At 40.6% G+C, this 25669-nt stretch overlaps 1 protein-coding gene across 3 annotated transcripts in view; it reads left to right on the forward strand.

The window, feature by feature from the left end:
• The window catches only part of dock10 (dedicator of cytokinesis 10), a 77832-nt gene that overhangs the window by 29894 nt on the left and 22269 nt on the right, over window positions 1-25669 (forward strand). For all 3 annotated transcript variants that reach the window (XM_062988145.1, XM_062988146.1, XM_062988147.1), the window contains exons 2-24: window positions 8089-8208; window positions 10357-10446; window positions 12953-13035; window positions 14085-14157; window positions 15554-15691; window positions 17343-17477; window positions 17563-17749; window positions 18038-18123; window positions 18220-18303; window positions 18917-19060; window positions 19332-19586; window positions 19716-19838; window positions 20724-20806; window positions 21075-21197; window positions 21285-21364; window positions 22097-22284; window positions 23235-23300; window positions 23393-23485; window positions 23568-23691; window positions 23787-23908; window positions 24445-24528; window positions 24627-24719; window positions 24856-24974. In XM_062988145.1, the coding sequence (XP_062844215.1) occupies window positions 8089-8208; window positions 10357-10446; window positions 12953-13035; window positions 14085-14157; window positions 15554-15691; window positions 17343-17477; window positions 17563-17749; window positions 18038-18123; window positions 18220-18303; window positions 18917-19060; window positions 19332-19586; window positions 19716-19838; window positions 20724-20806; window positions 21075-21197; window positions 21285-21364; window positions 22097-22284; window positions 23235-23300; window positions 23393-23485; window positions 23568-23691; window positions 23787-23908; window positions 24445-24528; window positions 24627-24719; window positions 24856-24974 (2693 nt within the window). The remainder of the gene's footprint in view (window positions 1-8088; window positions 8209-10356; window positions 10447-12952; window positions 13036-14084; window positions 14158-15553; window positions 15692-17342; window positions 17478-17562; window positions 17750-18037; window positions 18124-18219; window positions 18304-18916; window positions 19061-19331; window positions 19587-19715; window positions 19839-20723; window positions 20807-21074; window positions 21198-21284; window positions 21365-22096; window positions 22285-23234; window positions 23301-23392; window positions 23486-23567; window positions 23692-23786; window positions 23909-24444; window positions 24529-24626; window positions 24720-24855; window positions 24975-25669) is intronic.

The following is a 25669-nucleotide window of genomic DNA, read 5'->3' on the forward strand; positions in this document are numbered from 1 at the left end:
GTAGATTAGCAGTGATAAAGAGCAGATGCTCCAAAGCCTCCTCACAGCCTTACTGGAATAGACTGCTCATTATTACTGGGGTGCATAAAACCCTTTTCCAAATGCTTATCTTCTACTCCTGTCATGTCCAGTTGGTTCTCAAGTGCAGCTCTGCCTCCTTATATTCACTGCTTTTAGGATCTGTATTCATTACACCTAGCGACGCAACAACACAGCCTAAATATTGGTCACAAATCATGGTTATGGCTTATTCTCATGTTTTAGAACGAATCATACTGTCTGTAAACAGAGCGCTGACTCTTTCTAAACATCTTACATCCCATCACCTACTCCTCAGTACCTAACTACTAAATAAGTCAGAAATTACTAATAACTAGGGATGCAAATTTAACCGATAGACACTCCTGGAATGAATCAACACTCAATGAGGTGCAGAGACAAACAATTAAAAGAACCGTGTAGACTGGGTGCCTACACAAACAATGATTGACTGTTGTTCAAGGGGGGTGATTCCTCATAGCTGAAGCAATTACGACCTCTTCTGGCTTATTGATGGTGCCTGCACAGAGACTAGGGATAATGAGGATCAGGGTGTGTCTCTCCGTACACAAAGCTGATCCTCATACGAACTCGAATGTCTGAGGGGGCGTGTGTTAGTCACGAGGAAAAAAAGAAAGAACCCGGCACTGTCAGTCATCCGTGCCACCGTGCCCCCCTGCCGGCCATTAGTGGCATGAAGGATGGGCATTATACTGTAATCCATGCCCTCTGAGCTATGCACCAAAACACAGCATTGGTGTAAAAAAGTTAAGGTCAATGCAGTTCTGGTCGTTGGCAAACCAGCTTGTGGTTGCGGTACAGTAAAAGCTTTGAGACTGTTGCACTTATGAGGAAGCATATCAGAGCTGTTAATTGTTTCTTCCTCCCTTGCTCTCTTTCTCTCACATGTCAGTGTTTGATGAGCGCACTCATTAATCGCACACCCCTCTGCTTCTATTTTGATCCCACACAGCTGTAGTTTGCAGAAATAATCAGTGCTATCACTCCCCCCTGCACAGAGGGAGGGCAGGATAGAGGGAGGGCATGTAGACGCTGTCTAATGAACAGGAAGGGGGTAAAGGTTACAATTAAAGAGGAGAGAGAGGGACGCGGTGATAGTAGAACAGATGAGGGAAGAAGAATGAGCGTATGTGTAGGAGTTTCACGTGGGAAGGCACTTGTTAGGGCCATTTTTGGCTAAGCTTGCTTACTTAATCATTAGGCATGTTAATCAGTCTGTGTAATGTGGCTTTGAATGGACTGGTCAGGGCTGGATGAAGTCATTCTGTAAAAGTCAAATTATCCCCCTCGCCACCCCCATCCCTAACCTAAAATTATACGATGCTGCCTTCACGTGGACGTGCTTTGCCGAAGTGGGTTGCTGGTGTGTTTGTGGCTGAAGGTTAGTTTCCCTACATCATTGACAAGATCATGTCTAAGATCACACCCTACATTATGTTTTATTTCATTTTGAAGTTCTAGCACTGCTTGGCCAGGGTTGAGGTGGGTCTGGCTTCATGGTATGATTCATCTATGTTTGTGTCACTGGGCTATCAAGGCTCGGTGCAGACCAGTTTCTCCCAATTTAGCGTAGTCAATTTGTCTTCCACTGCTGAGGATCCCTGATTGCATTCAAGGAGGGTATATTGCTGCTCACGCCTCCTCCGACCCGTGCACAGTCCTAGCGGACCCCTTCTTCATCCCACGCACATAGTCCGGTCATCCCGCCCTAGCAGACACGGTGGCCAATTAGTGTCTGCTGCAGGCACTGCCAATTATGCCCGCTAGATGGCGCCCATCCAACCGGTGCCAACTCTGAGTTTCGAACCCAGGAGTTCAGAATCTCGGTGCTGGTGTGCTAGCGGAATATCCCGCTGCGCCACCTGGGCACCTGTTTATGTTTTATGAAGTTCCTCATGATTTCTGCATCCATTACCGTTAAGTGTACATCGAATTCTGATCTGTACTTTTACCCATTGCTTGAAGTTCTGATCCACTCGCTGTAAGAGCCACAAATGACTAAAAGTGACATCATGTGAAAGAAAAAGGACAATGATGCAACAGCTTTTGTTTGGAGGATGATTGTTGGGTCGTCATCGCTTCCCAGTTCCACTGACTGTCCCACATTTTCAGAGCGAGAGTTTCAGGCATAATAATCCATAACATATGATTCAATTCCCCGCTGTTTGACATCTACCTTCTCTTAGTTTCTCTTCCTCTGCTAGTGACATCACACGCCACTTTTAAGCTACTTCCTCTTTGACCACACACTCTGAATAAGCTGAAAGGTTTCACATGTAGATCGGAAACACCTACTTCTCTTCTCGCCGTAGTCTCTTCTCTTGCTGTAGTCCCGGTAGTCAGCTCTTAACGGTGGTGCCGGCACGTACCCGCGAGTTCCACGCATCAGGATGAGCTTTCGAAGCAAAATCACCTTTCGGAAGAAAGTAAAATCGAGACGAGCTCGTGCAGATTTCAGCCGAATAAGCTGCGTATGTATTCACACCTTTGTTGATCTCTTTTCTTTACCGTCTTCTTCAGCCTGCATTGACAGTTCCCTCCCATTCCTTTACTGTGTCTTCACAGTAAAAGAATTGGCCCCTTTAATAAAAAATTAAAAAAGACAGTCATAACTGAAAGGTATTAGCAATTAACGTTTTTAAAATCAGTGATTTGTATCGAGGCATTATTGCTAGATCACGCGTAATTTGTGTGTTTATGCGATTTTTGATTCTTTCAATTGCAAGTTATCTTTGGTTACAGATCTGGCTTGTGTTATTCATCATTTAAGCGTGTTAAACACGTGTTGAAAGGCTGTGGGGAGTGTCACAAGCTGGCTTCACCAACAGGGAAGTTGTTTCATTTGACACATTCCTAGCTGAATTTAAAAAGAAAAAAAACCAAAATCATTGTTGCCTTGGTGACTGGGGTTCCCCTCTGAGAAACCAGTGTGGGATCTTCCCCTTTACAACTGCGTGTATGTATGAGAATGTAGACCGGTTTGACAAAACACAGGTGTTAAATAACCATACCTAGAGCGTGATTTATACAACAGTATAAATTGTCTCAACCATACGATCTGATCGATTCCGAAATGATATTGTTCACCAGACTATCAGGGCTTGAATCTTGGCTGGGTGGGCGTCTACACAGATATGATTGGCTGTGTCTGAGGGGAAAAGCGATGCCGATGTATTGGCACCCTGTAAAGGGTGTTCCTGCCTTGTGACTAGTCTAACCAGACAGGGTAAATCCATTTTAAAGCCTAGGGGGGGCCGTCAAAAATATTGTGACGTTGTTAACATTGTTGTTTACGCAATTTGTATTAGCCACCTCATACATCGTTCAAATTTCTTACATGCTGTGTTTTGTTCTCCATATCACAATTTCACTGCTGGCCTATGATTTACTTTATGTCAGATGTAAACAGCCAAACAGTGTGTGTATCCTTTTTTGTCATAAAAAACCCCAGTGATGCAGAGTGTACGTTTTAAATACACATTTGACTCATGTGACTCAACAGTTTGCATACTTTTAAAGGGTGCCATGATGGAAAAAATGTTAAGACATGCTGGTCTAGCTAACTAATAGTTTTATGATCAGTGATGTTAAAGACATTGCATTGAGATCTGTGAGACAAGAAAGTTGGTCCAGCTTTGCAAAATATGGATAGAAAATGCTATGTCTGTTTTTCACTGTGGATTTTGAAGCTTTATTTCATGCCTTCTTCATCTAACCTTTCTGTATACTTTCTTTTTGAAGCTCCTTTCGGTACTGTTTCAGGACATGACAGTTTTTACTTTCACAGGAGCTATTACATCTCCTGAGTTAAAATGATCTTCTAAAGCAGGGGTGTCAAACTCATTTTCACCGAGGGCCGCATCAGCATTATTGTGGCCCTCAAAGGGCCGATTGTAACGTATCCTGCTGTGATTGCAGTCTGTTGTTTTTCTTGGAGGCTGAATTCTGCATTTATATTGTCCTCCTTTACCACAGACACGGCCTCGTAACACAAGAGACGCACCGTTTTCTCTTCCTGAAGCACAAACTTGTTTTCACTTTCATTAAATTTCCTCTAATTGCTAATTGCTTAATTTTCTTACTTATCTTCTTGTACATTTTGGGATTATGTGTAAATATTTCTTAACATCATCTACTGGTGGGATGTGTCACTTTGCAGGTCACAAAATCAGCATGCATTTTGAGAGATGCAATTAATGTAGGATTTTACAGTGTATTTTAAGACAATTGTTCTGCCCTCACTAATAGTTTATCCCCCTTGTTCAGCTAGACAGACAGACAGACAGACAGACAGACAGCTCTCTTGAGAATACAGTTGGTTTTATTTGCTTCCCAGCTGTGTGATACACTGTGGGCACCAGAATGAAATAAAAATACAAACAATAAAAACAATAAAGAACTTAATACAGTAAAAGCACACAGCTGTAGTCGAGTGTTACATCTGGTACAATATGAGATTTAACCAAACGTAAAATAGAGGTAACGGGTTAGCATTTTGTGTAAAGATACTAATTGCTTTAGTAACGGTAACAACTGTATTTAATTACGGTAAATTTATAACTAAAACGCTGTGATATACTCACTAATCATTTACAAACAACTGAGAATATAAACGCCACTACTTACAGACGATGCTTTGGTATTATATTACAAGATAATTATTTATATTTATTATTATTGTTTACATTACTACCCGCGTTCTTTCGCCGTAAAAGTCACATGGCTTCTCAGCGAAGGTCAAAGTTAGTTGCCATGACTACGATGTCACGGTTGCCGTTTAAAGGCGCAGGAGTCCCATTAAATTATAAGCGCGTCTCTGTAACGACTCGAACCATCACAACAATCGTACAGTCGTTTAAGCTCTCGCGGGCCACATAAAATGACGTGGCGGGCCGGATCTGGCCCGCGGGCCGTGAGTTTGACACCCCTGTTCTAAAGCATCAACAGACTTAGATGGTTTGCCAAGTAGGTTAGACATAGAGGAAAGTTTTTTCCTTAAACTGTTGCTGCAAAGTTGGGTGCATATAATTTCCTTCATATATGGCTGAAACACACAAATTCCATAATTAAAAGGGGTGTCCCAATACTTTTGTCCATGTAATGTAATATTAATGCATGGCTAAGTGAGATGTGTGGGATGTGTGGGGGTCAGTTTATCTGTGGGTATTTTTTTTTAGCACTTCTTGTGGTGGACGGTGTCACATCCTGCTTTATCAGTTTAAACATGATATAAAAAGTGCAGTTGGTGTCGTGTCACCTGGGACATTAAACCTCAAGAGGAAAAAAAAGCAAGTTTTTTATGCTGGAGACACTAATTGTGTACTTCATCAGAAGTCTGCTGTTTCATTTTCCGAAGAGAGTGGCTGGGATATTCGTGAAACACTAAGCAGTTGACCTTTTTTAGTTCTGCAGATAAGGCAGCGCCATAAAAGCTGTCGCTGGGATGGATCTGGATCTTAATTACACTGCAGATGTTTAGTGTACAGATCCAAATGATGATTAGCATGTTCTACACATTTAGCATTTATACTCCTGGTGCAGTAACACACACTGGACAGGCTGCCAATCCATCACAGGGCCTCGGCCATCTTCAAGCCATGGCCAGTCATGTCTGTATGTAGTCATTTGACCAGCTGATAGCACCCACATTTAACTTGATCCTAGCACTAGTGGGCTAGTGTAACTTACAGCTGCACCACCTGAGCAGCCACATTCTTATGACTAATCTGACAAACTCTATAAATCACTATCAGGGAAAACAGATGGACTGAAATTCACACCCACAGACTATGGAGTTATGGCATGATTGTTTCCCATACTGTTTATTTTGCTCAGAATTTGAACCTTGTAACCCAGCCAGGCATTTTCTTATTGAGCTTGTCCATATGTACAAATAAGCACTGCAATTTGCATACTCTCTCCACTGGACTACTTGTATATATCTATTCTGTTTCCGAAGTAGAGCACACTGAATCTTGTTGTATTTGTAATTGTACATCGTAATCAGGATGCTAGTCCATCCCAGGGTGCCACACACTCACATCTTAAACCTAGGAGCAATTTAAAGAAGGCAGTTTATATTCTGAATGTTTTGGGAGGTAGGAGGAGAGCATGCTATGCTCACACTGGAATTTAAGGTGCATTGGCTAAGCGAAGGGATTAAGGTGGGCTACACTGCTTTAGGATATCAGTAAGCAACACTAGCAGGGCTTTGTTGTTAGTGCTGTTCACTGCATAAAAATGACACATCAGTTTTTCATTTAATGAAAGCCATAGTGCAGTAATGCTTTCATTCATGCACTGGTCATACACAAGAAGTCCCAGACAACAAACAATCATTTATAACGTCCACCAAATCCTTTTTATTGTGGTGGTTAATTTTATGTTACATAATGGGACTTTTGTGGTGATTTGTGTGAATGGCTGCATCCATTTATGTATGAATGATGTGATGCTAGGGCATTTCTGGGTTCTGAGGCTTAAAGAAATCACCAACCAAAAATCCAGGTCAAGACAATGGTTTACTGAACACAGAATAACGTTTCTGCCATGGCTGTCTCTGTAGAGAAGAGGACCTAGAACTCTGGACGATCTGGAGAGATTCTGTAAAGAGAAATGGTCTCGTATTCCCTGTTCTGTATTCTCTAACCTTATAAAATGTTAAAGGAGAAGACTAAGTGCAGTTTTACTGGTAAAGGGGGTTGTACATACCACTAAATGCCAGTGATAGCTCAGTGGTTAAGGTACTAGACTAGTAAACAGAAGGCTGCCGATTCAAGCCCCGCCACCACCAAGTTGCCACTGTTGGGTCCTTGAGCAAGGCCCTTAACCCTCAATTGCTCATTGTGTAAGTCGCTTTGGATAAAAGCGTCTGCGAAATGATGAAAATGAAAATGAAATGAATGCAGTGGCGCCAATAATGGTAGCACGTGATTTTGTTTAAAAAAAAATCTGGATGAGGTTTTTTTCTTGTTATAAATTGCATACAATTAAAGGTGGCAGTTGTGGAGGGTTACTGGAAAAGCCAGTTTACAATCACTGCTTTCTGTTTTTTATTAGCATTTCAGGTCTTGTTCCAACTTTTGAATTGGAATTTACATGTGTGCAATGTCTTGCAAGACCCTTTAAAAGCAGCTTCTACGATTCCATGGGGAAATACTAGACGCAGGCTGGACACGGTGCCAATACATTGCAGGGATTTGGCCGCCACCGCTCCAGACATAGCCAATCAAGTCTGTATAGACGCCCGACTGTCCAATAGAGTTCATAAGTTTAAGAGAGGCTTTATTGTCATTTCAGTTGTATACAAGTACAAATTGAAACGAAACAACATTCCTCCAGCACCAGCATCAGGGTGCAACACAGAACACAAGTGCAAGACAATACAATATACACAGTGCAGATAAAAAACAGTACAATAAATACAGAAGACATTTCCCTTTTTATGCATTTTTCTTCCCATTTCCCTCCCGATTTAGCACACTCAATGTCTTCCACTGTGAGAGATACCCGATTGCATCCAAGGAGAGCATGTGGCTGTCCACGCCTCTTCCGACATGTGCACAGCCCTCCTCTTCTCGCCCCTGCATCCTCCACAGGCATCTCTTCCGCCAGTCAGGGTCCTTTCACAGCGTATGAAGATCCCACCCACCTACCCATAGTCCGGTCCCCATTAGTATCTGCTGCAGGCACTGCCAATTATGCCCATCAGATGGCACCTATCCAACCGGTGGCAATGGCGAGTTTCGAACCGAGGAGTTCAGAATCTCAGCGCTGGTGTGCTAGTGGAATATCCTGCTATGCCACCTGGGTGCCATTAAGAAGACATTTCTAATCTAAAGGAACTCAGTGGGACGAGACTAGAGACAAGTGTAGTGTTGGTTAGTACTTGGTACTGAGTAGATGATAAGTGAGGTAAAAAAACATATTCTGATATCTCTTCATGCTAAGGGGATCTACCTGTGTGGCAGTAGTTTCTGTAAGGTGTGTAATCTTTTCTCTGTGTGTGTGTGTGTGTGTGTTGTGCAGCAGGAGAAGCCAAAACTGATTGATCCTCTGGACTATGAAGCTGTGATTTCTGAGTTGGAGTCAGAGCTTAAGGAGGACCCACTACAAGACCTGCTGCTCTTCCCAGACCATGACTTCACTGTGAGTGCCCAATTAACTCATACATGCAAACAAACAACGATCCTGCTTTTTGATTCAATCCTTCATACTGTTTTGTATGCATGAAAAGTAAACGCTTGTGGAATTTTCATGACCAAGTTAGACCTATATACCAAATCATGACACTGTTACCTGTTACATACAGAATAATGCAGAACATTTGGTTTTGATCATACCCCAAACTTTCTAGTCTTATATTACCCTCATCTTAAATTATTCTGGAATGTCGTTTAGGCATTACATTCGATTTTACAAAAAATCAATGATTTGATAGGGTTCATTTTTCTTCTCTCTTCTGTTTCCAATTAAATATCAGAAAGGAACAGTTTACAAGTCAATGCTTTCTGTTTAACTGCATTTTACCCACTGTCCCAACTTTTCTGGAAATAGGGTTATATTAAACTGAAAATAGGGTGGCACGGTGGCTCAGCGGGTAGCACTGTCGCCTTACAGCAAGAAGGTCCTGCGATCGATCCCCAGTCAGGGCGGTTTGAGTCCTTTCTGTGTGGAATTTGCATGTTCTCCCCGTGTCTGCATGGGTTTCCTCCGGGAGCTCCGGTTTCCTCCCACAGTCCAAAAACATGCAGTCAGGTTAATTGGAGACACTGAATTGCCCTATAGGTGAATGGGTGTGTGTGTGTGTGTGTGTCTGCGCTGCGATGGACTGGCGGCCTGTCCAGGGTGTTACTGTGTGCCTTGCGCCCATTGAAAAGCTGGGATAAGCTCCAGCACCCACCGCCCCTGCGACCCTAATTGGATAAGCGGTTAAGACAGTGATTGAGGGAGTAAACTGAAAACAAAAGTGGTTGAATTACTTTAATTCAGTCTTTGCTAAAAACACTCATAAGTGTCTATTTTAAGGGTCTTTTACTTTATATGTACAATATGATGCAGTATGATTCATATTTTGATCTATAACAGCTGCATGGACACATGAAGGAAACACTGACCCGGACTGGGATAAAACTCTACAGCACAGAGTTTTGCTCATGGAGTGTGTGTTTGTATAACTGAGTGAGAGCCTTGTTCTGCTCTTTGCCAGAAACAGCCCACTAAACACAGCCAGCAGGCCGAGTGGAGCAACCACATCCTCTTTCATGCAAAGCTACCTACATAGCCCCAGTTTGAAGCATTAACAGTGCTGCACACACACTTAAGCACATGCACGCACCATCGGTGACTGATCAGGGAAAGGATGTATAGCTACAGGGCTTCTTATTTTATTTTTTGACCAAATATTCCATTTTAAAAAGTTCAGATTGTACAAGCCAACCACAGTCACACTTTTTATCCTATGGGCTTCTATTCTAGTGCATTTCTACTAACCTGAAAAGCTGGTACAGAAGGAAAAGTGTAAATAAAAACAAACAGCATTGATTTACAAACTCTTTATTGATCTGTATTCAATTAAAACAGTGAAAAGACAATACAGATATTTAATATTTCACCTAGTCAACCTTGTTTATATATATATATATATATATATATATATATATATATATGACTGCAGACAGGCCGGTCTAGCACTTTCTCTTATGCTGTCATGTCACGCTGCTGTAACGTGCAAAATGTGGTTTTAAACTCATGTTGCTACAGGAGCCTAGATTGATCCTCAGCATTAAGCTGCTTTAACATGATAAGCTGATAAGCTATTTGTGTATCTTTCGCCACGGGGCAGGGTGCACATTGCTGCTTATGGCATGAAACATGGCAAAACTGCTTTATGCTGCCTGTGCCACTGAGCAGCAAAGCTTTGAAGACAATACACAATATTGAGTGACAGGATTGACAGTTTATTCACATGCGTTTTTTATGAAATGTATTTGAGTTTAAAACAAGTGTCATGACGTGGAGACGTGAGAGGAAAAAAAAAAAAAGGAAAGGGGTTAATGAATCTTTATTGCTTGAGTAAATCTTTATTCCAGGATTAGTAAATGTGTAAAATGCAAACTTGGCCTCACTGTTCCACCGCTCACTGCAAAGTCCTCAAGCCATAATTTTCCCCACAATGTCAGGGCTCTAATTCGAAGTGGAATACGACAGTTCAGACTTTTGTGAAACACAGAAATTCCGTTTCTCTCTGGCATGCCTGTGCTAACGTTTATTTTTTGGTCTTGATCTTACCTCTAGGTGTCAACCCTTCCTCAGGAGAGAAGAACGCTGCAGTCCACTGTGCCTGAAGGGGCAGAGGATCAGGCTGAAAGTCTGCTGGTCAGACAGGTGAGTTGTGTGTCTTGTAACGTCCAGCAGCCCTAGCTGAAATCATATGCACTGTACATTAACCCATACCATGACTGATGCTGGCTTTTGAACTTTGCATGAATAACAGTTGGATAGATCACAGCTCATGTAATTTTAAGGGAGTTTTTCCTTGCCACTGTCGCCCTCGGCTTGTTTAACTGGGGTTTTTGGTCTGTCGGTCCTGGATTCTGTCAGGTTGCTTTAAGACAATGTCTAACGTAAAAAGTGCTATACAAATACATTTGACTTGACTTGACATTTCTGGACATTGTTAGTTTATGACTTCATTTGTAAATGCTGTGACAAACTGGACTTACTGAGAAAGGGTTTCCACACACTGAGCCCATGTGGTGTGTTGGTTTTTAATTGACCCAATACCAACATTGGCGAACACTTCCCCATCTCTGTTTATAAAAGTCTGTGTCTTTCATTACTTTATGCTTTAGTTACTATTTGCCTGTTTCCACAAACGTCTTTGACTTACTTTGCCCCTGTCTTAAGTTTTTACCTACTGTTCCAACGTTTTTTGGAAATTGTGTTCACCAGGTCCAAGCTCTAAGTTACTTGATTTTGTAAGGCCAACAACATGGAATTCAACATGCAAATAAGGTCTTAAAATAATGTGTTTCAGTTCCACCTTAATTTCTGGAAACCTACCGGAGGAAACACTAGTTTAGTTCGGATTAAAGCTCTGGTCGCTTTACAGTGCACACACACTCATCCAGGGTTTGATTCAGCTTTGGCTCAGCCAGCTAGCGGTGGTAAGGATTCAGATGCTCCCAACACACTGTCCTCGTGCCGCTTCTCATTTTGCCTTCCTGAGGACTCAATCAGGATGCCCTGTATGATCATATAGAGATGTAAGAAAAATATTACTACACAAGCTTTGTGTAACTGTGTTTAATCTGTTTACTGCTGCGGTGAGTGTAGATTTGGTTGCTTTAGGTACCTCCCTGTATGGTTACAGCCAGTAGTTCTGGGAGGTTTGACCTAATTCAGTGTGGGTGTGTGCAAGTTTGGTGGTTAAGTAGAACCAAAATTGCCTTGTTGGCTCACGTTTTTATAGAAAGCTTAGAGAAAGAAAGAAAGAAAGAAAAATAGAAGACTGATAGACATGTTCCTGTATTTAGGATCATGCTTTTTAAATATTTAAACCCTCCTGAGGGTGCTCAGGTGGCACAGCAGTCTCACACTTGTCCACCACTATATGCAAATCATCTCTGCAAGCTCACTATCAGTGACTGAAGGCAGCTGTGCTTATTCGGCTGCCTGTTAGTTGTATACTACAGGATCTATACAAAGTCATGGTTTTACTACTGTTGAATAAATCACCATAAATATTTCAATGCAAATTGACTCTCCGATACTGCAGTTTGTACCCGTGACCATAAAAATCTTGTTTCTAATTGGGACTAGGCTAACTGTTTAATGGACTGTTTAATTTTAATGTAAATTCAAATTAAAAAGTTCATCATTCGAGTGAGCTTTTATGAATTTAGCCTCATCAGTAAGCATGTGGTCATGTAATGTCATGCGAATGTGGTTTATGAGGAAGTTTATATTTATGCCTGGCTGTTAGATTGTCGCAGAACCCTAAGCAAGCATGGAAGCAAACCAGACAATCTTGTTGTGTGTGTGTGTGTGTGTGTGTGTGTGTGTTCACACATTGGACCTTAAATGCAGGGTCTACATTTAGAAGTTGTCAGATGTGTTATATCTCTCGTGCTCTTGCTTTGTGGTGTGAATGTTTAGATCGTTTCCTGTCTAAATTCTGCTAGCCAAAAGCTGCTCTGAAATCCATATTAATTTTTATATGATGTCTTCTACTGTCTGAGGGGTGGATGTACAGACAGCCCAGCCACTGGGAAGTGCACTTGCGCCAAGAAGGGCATTCATAGTAAAAACTATACTAAAGCAGGTATGCACACCAGAATGTTCTGTTGTGGCAACCCCTAATATACAGGAGTAGGTTGAAAAAGAAAATGTTATTTCCAGACTGAATCAACTAAATTACACACTAGACAGCCGTTTGCTGTTGTCATGGCAATCCAATCAGGAGTACTGTTAAGCTAGTTCAAAGCTGCTTTTTACATGTGTGATTTTTGTTGACTGTGAATAGATGTAAATTATACAATTATTTCCATGAAACATTTAAAACACAATTGCCATTCGTAACTCCGCTGCAGACTGCATACCTCTGTTCTGGCCCAGAAGTGCTGTAGAGCATCTCACACCTCCTTCAACACGTGCCCAGTTGCCAAACGTTTCTTATTACCTGCCAGTGTTTGGTTCACATACAAAGCCATATTGCGTACCATTGCATAGGCACCTGGTTGCACATCGCAGCGACAGCTAGACAATACCCCGTCCGACCTTCGCTCTCTCGAACACGGACTGTTTTGTCTCACGCAGTGGTGACATAAACAAGCCAGTTACCCAACAAAATGTGCTAATATTCACTTTTTGTTCTGCTTTAACGTTTCAGGCCTGCCGGTACTACAACTCTCAGCTGCATGTGGTGGAATATCAGTATCAGGAGTATTCAGGGGATTTTCGCATGCTGCCCAGGTAACAGTTCTGTGCTTTTAAAATGTCAATGTCAGACAGTTTGTCAGGGCTGTTTTCCTGCCCTGCCATGATCCTCATATTTCATTTAGTTTTAGATATGGGCCAGAGACCCAATTTTAAGGTGTTGTCATTTAATATTGCTTTCCTTGAGAATATCAACGGCTTCTCTACAAATAAACCCTAGTCGCTCGCCTTTTATGTAAATTAGAAAGAAATCTGTTGTCCATTTTTCTTCAGACATGACACTCATCAAACGTTAACTGGACGAACCTACAATTATGGATCTTGCAATTACTTAATTAAACCAAGCCAATAAAAAAAGCCAATAAAATCTATGAAATATCTGTTGGGCCATATATGGTTGAGTTGGGTGCCATATTCAACTCACATAGCAAAGGTTCCCCACCCCTGTGTTGGAGAATATTGTTCTTCCAACCAAGTGGCAACCATTTAGAAAGGCTTTTTCCTGTTTTAGATGCCATGCACAGACACTGAACCCCGTTGTCATCCAGGCCTTATTGCCTAAAATCACACTAAGTCAGAGCAAACAGCTGTAAATTGGCCCTTCACAGGAAATACTTGGCCAGGCCTGATTTATTCGGAACTCTCATTCCAATAATGCACCTTAATGGGAAATGTAGTCTTACTCTTCTATGCCCTCCTAATGAGCCCGCAAAACCAGCTGGTCAAATCCGGTTACATCCTGTCCATTTACCCGCTCTTTAGCTGTCTGCTAGAAGGAGAAATAAGAAGCAACCAGAGAAAAGAGTGGAGAAATTGAATCAAGAAGCGGAATCAGAATGGTCGACTTCTTAGCAGTGGATGGATTAGAGGGCAGGGTCAGATTTGGAAGATGGGTGGTGGAAATAGTACATGGCAGATAATATAATGGACATCCTGTCATCCTGCGCTTTCTTTTGCCTTGTCACTGAAAGGCTAATGATGATGGTGGACAGAACACTTTCTTTCTTTGCTGCTCAATGTCCATGTGTCACTCAGACTGATGTTTTTTTTTTTTGTAAACGCTGGGCTCTTCTGTCTCTCAACAGGAAATTGTATAAGGTGCAGAAATTGCCCTCCCACTCATTCGAGCTCGACCATGAAGATGTGGATAAGGATGAGGTCAGTGCCAGTGCTGGATGGCCAGCATGAGGTTCTTTGCTTTCAGTGTGTTTTGAACAATTCCAGGTGCCTGTTTTCATTACCCTAATGGTTCTTATTCATCGAAGTTGTGTACACATGAACACAAACAACACAAGCGCAACAATAAGAGCACCCCACACATAATCACTTTCATTTTGTACATTCCTTTACCTGGATGTGTCTTAAAATCTTACCCATATGACCAAAACTATATGGACACCTGTCCATGTCCAATGTTGGACATCACATTCCAGATCCATTGGCAATAATATTGTGGCAATGGCGAGAAAGAACGAGGCATTTCTGCTCTTTAGAGGCTAGATCTGAATACACAGACCACTCCCGCTACGTCTAAACAAGCACAGAACGGGTTCAACACATCAAACTCAAAACACTTAATGAAAATGGTAACTTTACAAATTTAACATAAATAAACACCAACACACCATTGAACACATCAACACAAAATAACCATGAACATACAAGCAAAAATGCCAATCTAACCACAAAACCCACTTTTTATCCTCTTAAAAATGCTTCGACCGTGGCCGCAGGGCATCATGGGATGCATGCAGGGGAATCCCCCTCCACCTATTAGAACGGCGAACTGGCCAGTCGCCACAATATGAAGGTGGCTATGGCAGCCTAAACATCTACAAATGCTTTCCACTAGATTTTGTATTCTGTGGCAATTCGATTGAGGTCAGGCACTGATGTTTGACAGAAAGGCCTGGTATGCATTTGACATTCTAATGTATCCCAGAGTGTTCAATGGGGTTGACATCAAGGGTCTGTGTAGTTCCTTTACACCAAATTTATCAAAGCAGTCTTTTTGTTATATAGTGTATTATTGTGTGTATTGTCTGTCAGTGTTAAATGCTTGATAAACTATCCATGATCTTATTAGGTTGAGACAGACGTTTGTGGTTGCTATCACAAACAGCTGATCTAAAGATAATAGCACTAAAGCTGTAGCTGACGTGTGGTCTAGTGTTACATGTTGCACCTCTATGTATGTTGTTTTTGGAAGCCAAAGATAGGCTTTTAGCAGAGCTGAAATTCATGAAAGATCAAAGAAGTCAGTAGTATTTAGCTGTTCCTATTCTAGGACATGTGACAGCCACCATGGTCCATGTCACTCGGCTCACATTTCTTAATTATTGGTCTTGGTGTGTGCCAATCAAACACAGGGGCAGGTTAAAGTTGTATTTCTACTTTATTTCTGTTCTATTTCTATTAAAGTGGGAATGGCAGAAATGTGTTTGCTTGTCTTTGCACTCTTCATTCTTTTTGGCTAAAAGCAGAAAAAAAGATCTGGTGGTTTCCTGTGCACCAAGTGTGATCCGTTTGAAGCACCATATTTCTTTTAACACAGGACACAACGTCACTTTCATCGTCTAAAGGAGGAGGTGGAGGAGGAGGCAGCGGAGGAGGAGGGACAGGTGTCTTCAAGTCTGGCTGGCTTTACAAGGGAAACTTTAACAGCACGGTTAACAACAGCATCACTGTTCGGGTGAGAATGTGTGCCAGGCGCTTCATCGTGCTAACTCGTCCAGATGGTCATGCTAATTAGCTAATCACAAAATCTAATCAAGAGAAGTGAGACTTATACAGATAAAATGGTTTAAAATGACAGATTTTTAATTTTTTACAGAGCTCATGTAGTTAGGGGTATCTAAAGTGGATCATTCTGGTCTAATAGGGGCAGTTGTAGACTAGCAGTTATGTACTGGACTAGTTATTGAAAGGTTACTGGTTGAAGCCCCACCCTTGCCAGGTTGCCACTGTTGAGTAAGGGCCTTAGCCCTCAGTTGCTTAGACAATGTACACCGTACTCTTAAGTAAGTCACTTTGGTCAAAACCTTCCTGTTGCAACCCTCCGTCTTTTATCCAGGATTGGGCCCTTCAGTAAGGCCCTTAACTCTCAATTGCTTAGACAATATACACTGTACTCTTAAGTAAGTCACTTTGGATAAAACCTTCCTGTTGCAGCCCTCATTATGTTATCCAGGATTGGGACTGGCACTGAGAACACACTGAGAAAGTCTTGAAATAAACGTCCATTATTAGTGTATTTAAACGTAAATTATACACACATGATTGGCTGTATCGGAGGGAAAGGATGGCTGAGGTCCCTCGATGGATTGGCGTCCCGCCTGGATTGTGTTACTGCATTGCGCCCAGTGATTCCTGGGAAACCGGACCCTCTGTGACCCTTACCAGGATGAATATCATGTGTCATCATTTTATTTAAACAAAACGAATTATTATAATGCAGTTTAATGATGTCCATAAAGGTAATAAAGCCTCAATAAAGGTCTTGGTATCAATATGTGGTACTAAACAGACTTTTTCTAACAAAAAGTGAAGTGAATACTTCTAAAAAGGTCAGAATTTGGTTTTAAGTGCATAGAGAAACTCCACATTGCTTAGTCAGATCAAATGTTTAACAGCCAACTTTTCTCTTTTTTTTTGCTTGTGAAAGCACATTTGTTTTTCCATCATGTCAGCAAACTCATTGTTGTATTATCACCGTCCATTTCAGACCTCACGCTAATGTGATCAGGTACATCACTGTGGTTGGTTTTAGTCCACATGCATTAAGTGTGGCTTTGTGTCCCAATTGGTATTGATGTGTTGGGAAGTTAAAGAGAGCAAAAACATTTTTGTCACAGTTTTATCCCTCACAGATTTGCCGGCTTGTCTTTTGGCAATCTGCTATTTCTGTGAAGCCGAATCTGCTTTTCATGGTGCTATTTTTTTGGAGAGTTCAGCTGGTGTTGCGGTACTTTTCGGCCATCTAACCTGCGGGGTCAGTCAAGGGCACAGTTTTACAGCGCATGTTTCACCATCCCGTCTCTCCTATCCCTTTTCTATTTAATTTCTCTAATGTGGGCTCTGGATGTTTTTGCGGATGTCTTTAATTTATTAGTTTGTTTTTGTTTCTTTGGCCATTGCTTCTATTTTTCCTTATCCCCTTTTTGTTAGTGTTTTTTAGCCACAGTTTTGTTCTACCTTGGTCAGGCATCCTGCAGTTGGGTAAAAAGTCAAGTGAGATGCAAAATCATACAAAAGTATTGCTATACTTCTGAGCTGAACCTTTCAGCAGCTTTTATAAATACTTGTGGTTTGTTGTTTACGCCAGTGCTTGTGTTTATCTGTAGTCCTTTAAGAGGAGATATTTCCAGCTGACGCAGCTAACTGATAACTCCTACATCATGAACTTCTACAAGGACGAAAAAATCTCAAAGGAACCTAAAGGCTGCATATTTCTCGACTCGTGTACAGGAGTAGTCCAGGTTAGTTCTCACTCTAGTATTCATTGCAAATAAAGGTGCAGATTAATGACTGCAAGTGTAAAGTTGCTTGTTTTTGTCCGTACAGAACAACCGGCTAAGGAAGCATGCCTTTGAGCTGAAGATGAATGATGTGACATACTTTGTCCTCGCCGCTGAGAGTGAGCAAGACATGGAGGACTGGATCAGCACATTGAATCGTATTCTTCAGATCAGCCCGCCTGAGTGCCCAGTTGTGGACCGCAAAAGTATAGACCTGACTGACACAAAAAATGGTAAGTTTAGAACATTTCACAGGACTGAATACAGCTTTGGCACAATGTGGATTATTTCTGAGAGAAGCTTGGAAGTAATAAAAAAGTTCACGCTCATTCATTAAGACTATGCAGAAGGAAAGATACAAATTTACAATCTGATGTGTAATGATGAATAAATGTAACTCATACCATTTTGAAGACGATCAGTTATACAAAAATGTCCTTCATATCATTTCAGCAGCATGTTCAAATATGATTTGTCATAAATCCCTGTGTTATTAGTTTCATTTTCTTTCATTCTTTCAGATGTCTTTGATCTCTCGTTGAATGATGTTAATCTCTGTGAAAATGAGGAAACGACAGAAAATGGAATTAATCCTGAATTAGCAAAGGTATACAAATATACATATACATTTACATATGTACTTATTACCTATGTAATCTCATAGGTAAGCAAACGTAACTGATAAAATGTGTTTATCTGTCAGTACATCACTGAAACTGAGGAGATGGTGAGAGCAGCCAGACGAGAAGAAAGGCTTAACCTGTTCTCCCTGGACCCCGACACTCCTGTAGGTTTCCTGAATGCTTCAGATTTATCTACAATGTGTGTGTTTGACTCCAATATTGATTATTTATGTCTTGTATCAATTTATCTATAAAAATATCTACATCCTATATCATGCAATCTAGATTATTTATTAGCATACAAGTAATGGGTGTCTGTCTCAGGAGTACAGCCATGCTGAAACAGCACAAAGTTGGAAGCATATAATTTATTTTATAAAGCATAACCACCTGATTTTAATAATAAGGAGAGATATGAGGAGAGGTGCTTGCATACTCCTGGCCATATAGTGTTTGAAAATACAGTATAGATTTAGAGTTTACAGTAAGTTATAATGTGTCCTAAACCACATTTGCAAGTCTGCACTTAAGAGTGGTAAGACAGACTTCCACTGCTTGTTAGCCATAAACAACGTAAGAAGCAAATGGCACTAAACATGTCTATGCTGATCGATTATGAGGTTAAGAGGAAAATTTACTGCATTGTATTTTACAGCAAACCATTGAATTGTGTTCCAACCTTTTTGGAACTTGGTCTGTAATATGTAAATGCTTGAGTGCTTAATTATTTTTCTTGACCATCTAAATGACGCTCTGAAAATCTATCTATGTATTTAGGTTTCCCGGGGGGATTGTGGAGAGCCCCCACCTATCCGACCCTTAGAGGAGAAGCTTGGAAAGAGACTGATGATCTACTGTCGCTCCCTCAACCTCACACTGCAGGGTTGTGTGAATGAGACTGAGACAGAGCCCATCACTAATGTAAGGTTATTTTTTGAGTTTACAATTACTGACTGTAGCCAGTGATCTGTTGCTCTGAAAATTCTCCACCAACCAAATAACATCTGGTCAGTGGGGCTCCCTTTGTATTAATTAATAGAGTATAGGGTACAGTGGGGTTGACAAAGTGTACAGAGCTTTAGATGCTCTCCAGTCAGTAATTGTATACAAACAATGTTCATCTGTATGGTAGGTACATGTTATGAAGCGCTCACTGAGGGTATATCACTGACCAGTGACTGTGTCTGTTTAGATTGAGCCTTTCTTTGTAACTGTGGCGCTGCTGGACATGCGCGAGAACAGGAAGGTCTCTGCTGATTTTCAAGTGGACCTGAACCATGAGGTTGTGCGGAAAATGCTCAGCGGCTCGGGTAGTCCTGGAGGTCAAGGCACACCCGGAGGTCACGGTGGAGTGCAGGAGAATGGCCTTAAGTCCCCCACAGAGAAGATAAGTGGTGACTGCCAGCTCAGTCAGGAACTGGAGAGCTGGCTATGCTTTCCTAAACAGGTATTAATCCTAACGCTAAAGTCACTCATTATTTACAGCTTTACTGAGTAGAGAATAAACACTGGGAATGCTTTGGTGGGTTATCTTTCTGAGACTTTCTATTGGTGTGTGTGTGTGTTTTCAATTTAGGCTATCTTCTCCATCACAAATCCTCACACAGATATCGTTCTGGTGGCCCGAATAGAGAAAGTGCTGATGGGTAATATTGCCAGTGGGACTGAACCCTACATAAAGAACACAGACAACAGCAAGGTTACTCTCTTTACATTATTCTGCTCTACATTTTAGCAAGTACTCTATATGGTCAAAAGTATGTGGACACCTGATCATGACTTTGGCTTGCGTCTTGGAATTTGTGCCCATTCTGTCAAATTTATGCAATCTATGTTCCAATTCATCCCAAATGTGTTCAGTGTGGTTGAGGTCAGGGAGCGTGATCCATTGTGACCCCGACCAGATTGAAGTGGCGCTAAAACAGACAATGAATAAATGATAGAATGAACTATATGCAGGCACAAAAAGTATAGTTGCGAAATTCATTCAAAGCCTGCCATGATGAATGTCTCTTATAAGTGCATGTAAACCTTTGACTTCAATTGAATATTCAGTCTGTAGGTTGTTGTGTTTAGCTAATCGATGCAGACAAGGAAACTGAGGTCACACAACTCGGGATACTTTACTACAAAGTGGATTTTTTTTTGTAATCCAGATACTGAATAACATGTAATGTATTACATACTTTACCATGTCCTCCCTTCCATTTTCCTTTTATATGGCACTAAATAATAGTCCAAAAAAGGAATCTTGGCTTTCTTACCAAACTTGACTATTAAAACATAGAGGTGATTGTATTTTTCTCCTGAAGGGCTCTAAAGAAATGTACCTTTAAGTCCTATTTTTATTTTTTATTCATTTACAGCAGATTTTTTAACTATTTCTCAAAATGACCCGAAATAACTCCCCTTTTCCTCACTGTCAGCTGGGATGTCTAACCATGGTTTAGCCTAAATGAATCCCACACAGACTTTCTTACAGCTGGCCAAAATCAGGATTCTGTTGAATGATCTAGCTGTAAATATGAGCCAAAACGGGTTCACACTATAAACATTAAGCTGTTTTATTTGATCTTTTTTGTAGACTGTTCAAAAGATGCTGAAATCCAACAAGCAGTTTTGTAGCAAGCTGGGAAAATACTGCATGCCTTTTGCATGGTCGGTAAGGTAAGTGTAATTAATGTCTTAAAACCTGTCCTCAACATGTAAGCTGGTTTTAAAATACAGCTAAAAGAACTATACTACTATAAAATTAAGAAGAATGAGAAAGATGACGACAAATTATAAATGAAGAAAGATTTCGACAAATTATAAAAGATATCAATTATTATGCAGTGAAAGTAAATCGTATAGAAAATCAACATTCTGTGTTAACATTCTAATTCAGCATCTGGAATATATTTAGTATCCTATTTTCTGTCATTTAATCTTTCAGGTCAGTATTTAAGGACAACCAGGGCACGGTGGACAGGGAGTCTCGGTTCTCTCCTCTCTTTAAGCAGGAAAGTAACAAGATCTCCACAGAGGATCTGCTCAAGCTCATCTCTGAGTACAGAAGGTACAGTAATCCTAACAGAGTCTCTTATGAACACTCTTAACTTACCCAAATATACAGAGAATTAAAATAGTCAACTTTGGTTTCCAGGGCAGAGAAGATAAGTAAACTCCAGACCATACCCGGGAGCCTAGAGATCAGCGTGGACTGTGTCCCAATGGAGCACCCCAGTAAGGCTTGGGAAGGATTTGTTTAACTGAGTACAGCACACATTAATCATCATGTCCTGTTTGCATATGGAACACATCCAGACCATTGTTTTAATTCCATATTCACTTCATTATCAATTATTTGATAGTTACTATGCTAAACACATTTAGAGTACTATTACATATTGCAAGCCAGCTAATGACAACTAGCTATTTAGCTGCAAGGGCATTTCGAAATTTGGGGGAAATAAAGACCATTACCTAGACTCTAGAGTGGCACAACAAGAGTGGCCTTTAACTAAGAAGTTCAAAGGTTTAATTCCAGGTGATGGTGTGTAGAATTCACTGTTCTTTGGGCGGGAGGAAGCAAAGTTGTGAGCACACTCCTTCAACTGTACTGATCTCCCCAAGACTTTTGGAGGAACTGTAGTTTAATTATGATACAGTGGATGGCTTTACATGCCTTGGCAGATGTATTGGCTAGACCTTTCCAGACTGGTAACAGTCATCAATTAACATATGGGAATTGAAAACAAGTGTGATACTTTGGGCCAGCTGGAAGAGTGGGTGCTGCACAGCAACATGACTCCAGTGTAATCCTCTGGATTCTAATCTTACCTCTAGTCACTCTTTATGAAGATGTTATCTCTGTATATTTTCTCTGGGTTCTCTGGTTTCCTCTAGTTTTTCAAAACATGCAGGTATAGATTGAATTGGATCAAACATCTTACAACACAATTTTGTACCCTGCAGACTGTGTGACGTCCTCATATGTTCCCGTGAAGCCGTTTGAGGACTGTAGTTTGCACACTCCAACAGTGGAAGTCGATGAGTTCCTGCAGGATTCAGCCAAGTTTGCCCAACCTTACCGTGTTTACAAGAACCACATATATGTCTACCCCAAACACCTGAAATATGATAGCCAGAAGAGCTTTGCCAAGGTAAGGTTGCTGGTCTCAGACGAAAACTATCTAGGGAAAGTGTGTTAGGCCATAAATGATAGTTGAAGGTTGTTGAAAGCTCTGAAAGTGCCTGATCACTGTCGGCCCTGTTTTTACTGTGTGCAGGAGGAAACGTCATTTACTCTAGGCTTTTCTTTCTGACAAAGTGTGGAAACAGTGAGATGTCTGTGGAAAATACAATCCTTTATTCCAAAAGAGTTGGCACAGTGTGTGAAATGCTATTTACAGCAGAAGGCAGTAATTTGAAATTCCGTTACTGGAGAAACTACAAAAACTTTGTGAACTTTATTGTTGTTTTGTAAATGTAAATAGTATTTTTATTTTTTAAGTTGGGATGGGCGTGTTTACCACTGCGCTATATTATCTGTTTTTGCCCCTACTTAATAATGGCTTTTAATTGATTAAAGTTTTGAAAGCAAAGTTGCCAGACAGTTTTTTTTTGTCAGCAAATCTGTAACTGCACAAACGTGCAGGCCATCATTGTCATATCTAATACAATACATGTTTCCACATTAATGGAATGTACATTAATCCATTCCAAGTAAGCTAAAGCCCTGACAAGCCTGCTACATTTATAGATGTTATGGGTAAACTTACAAAAGAACTTACATTTAAAAGCTTGTTGGACATGTATGTTATTTAATTATTTACTCATAGAAAAAGAACAACTGAAACAATTGGGAAAAGCAGGTGATGCATCAGTCTAATGCGCTAGCCCACCCACCCGGCCATGCACTCAACAGTCACATTTGGCTGTGTTTGGGTGAGGGGAGGCCAGATGGGGATTTACCTTCCTACCACTGCAACAGCAGATCTTTACACTTATTCATACTGCACATACAGAGGACCACACAAGTTTTTTTTCCATATTTCACTAAATATGGTGGAGAAATAACATATATACACATTTTTCTTTTTTTTCATCACAGGCCCGAAACATCGCTGTTTATATCGAGTTCAGGAACTCGGACGAAGAGCACGCCAAACCACTTAAGGTAGTGCTTCCAAAGTTTTCAGCTGTTTTTGTTATTTGGATCAAGGTTTGGTCAAAAATAGAGCACTAAAGGCTTTTTTTTTGTACCCACAGTGCATCTACGGTAAGCCAGGAGGTCCAGTCTTCACCACATCTGCCTGTTCCACTGTTCTTTACCACTCCCAGAACCCAGACTTTTATGATGAGGTTTTTTTTTTTTAATCTTCTAGACATTTTTATCGTTCTTTGCTTTATTTGGGGTGTCTGAGCTAATTTGTTCTAATTGCAGGTGAAGATTGAGCTGCCCATACAGCTCCATGAGAAACATCATCTGCTCTTCTCGTTTTTTCATGTAACCTGTGATATCAATGCCAAGACCAACTCCAAAAAGAAGGAGGCTTTGGAAATGCCAGGTATTATTTAAAGAGTATAGGCATAGCTAAAATATGTATAGAATAAATTCATTACATAATTAAAATATTATAACAATCTTGCATGTCTTTATTAGTGGGCTATGCATGGCTGTCTCTTCTGAAGGAAGGACGCCTGGCCTCTCAGGAGTTTAATGTGCCAGTCTCTTGCAATCTACCCAGTGGGTACCTGCAAATTAAAGAGCCTTCATCCAATAAGGTGAGAGCAAAATAAATTATTTATTTATTTAAATGGCAGTTATATTGGAATAAGCTGATAAATGTGATTAATGTGAATTTTTAAAGTTAAAAAAGTCTGTTGTATGTACAGTGGCCAAAAGTGTTGGGTCACTAGTGAAATGCATCAATTTTTGCATTTTTTTCCAATGTAATACATTTTTTTCTTCATCTCCGAGAACTTGGGTTATCATACACTGGTGGAGCAAGTAGCTGGCTCTATCACATCTGTCCTCTCTTTGCTTTGGGCTGTGGATCATGCTTTTAGTTTTCAATGTAGCACTGAATTAATTTCTTTCATCCTCATAGATGCTGGGCCCCTCCTGGCTCCTCTGTTGTGAGGTGTGCTCCACTAACAAAAGGCAAAAAAAGAAAAATTTTCACTAGTGGTCTTAGACTTTTAACCCCCACTGTATGTTATGTGACGTACACTTTGCTCTTATACTGTAACCTACAACTGTGCACACGTTACAATTAAAAACAAATTGAGAAGAACAGAATGTGTATCTTTTTCTCCAGAACGGATCAGATGTAAAATGGGTAGATGGAGGAAAGCCCATCTTCAGGGTGTCTACACTGGTGCTGTCCACAGTATACACTCAGGTAAGAGATAGGTAGGGTTTTAACAGTTAGACTTAATGTAGCCATACAGTGTAATGTCTGTATAAAGATGACAAGTGTTTTGTTTGCTTGTTTTGCAGGACCCTCATCTCAACCGGTTTTTCCAGCAGTGCCAAAAACGAGAGACAGATCTCTCACAACAACCTACCTCAAACTTCCTGAACTGCCTAAAGGTAAAAAAATGAGCGCGGCTATGAACAAATTCCATGTTCAATAAAAATCAAATGTAATTGATTACCATTCTCTTGTAAGCAATACTTATACAATAATTCATACAGCCCTCCTAGTAAATCTTGTCTGTCCCATTAGGGTCTTCTAAGTATGGAGAGGAACCATGTGATCATCTGCTTCCTGCCTGTCCTCTTTAACCAGCTTTTTAAAGTCCTTACTCAGAATGACTCAGATGAGGTTGCTACTACCACCACTAGGTATGTGGATCTTTTAAATGAGTAGTTTCTTGTGCAATTTTGTCTTTTTGTAAATATGCAAAATATTTTTTGGGGCACTGTTGGTGTCTCAGGTTTGCTTATTTAACTTATTAACTATTAATTTAAAGCTACATTTGTACAGAACAAAATTATCTACAAAAATAGACAAAACAATACACTGGAAATATGCATCTAGCATTAAGATTATGCAAATTATCTGCATACTGTTTACTTCTTCAAGGTTGCCAAATTTTTCCTGAGTAATACTTAAATTGAATCTGGCGATGTATACAATGTGTACAGAAATGTGTGGATGGGCCCTGCTGAGTCTGGTTCCTCTCAAGGTTTCTTCCTGTAATTTTCAGGGAGTTTTTCCTTGCCACAGTCGCCCTCGGCTTGCTCAACAGGGTTTTTTTTTGTATCTGTTGGTCCTGGATTTTGTAAAGTTGCTTTGAGACAATGTCTATTGTAAAAAGCGCTATATAAATAAAGTTGACTTGACTTGACTTGACTTGTGGTTGAACTATGTAAAAAAAAAAACATTTGTACTGTTGTATTTTAACTTTCAGCTGTTGGCATTGTCTTTAGGCATCCAACTCACAGATGGATAGTATTACAGTGCAACCATTAAAACATTGACATTTAATTACATGCAAGATATGGCAAATATGTTTGAATGGGTATTACATGGGTAT

The sequence above is a fragment of the Trichomycterus rosablanca genome, chromosome 25, assembly GCF_030014385.1.
Source record: "Trichomycterus rosablanca isolate fTriRos1 chromosome 25, fTriRos1.hap1, whole genome shotgun sequence".
NCBI classification, from domain to species: Eukaryota; Metazoa; Chordata; class Actinopteri; order Siluriformes; family Trichomycteridae; genus Trichomycterus; species Trichomycterus rosablanca.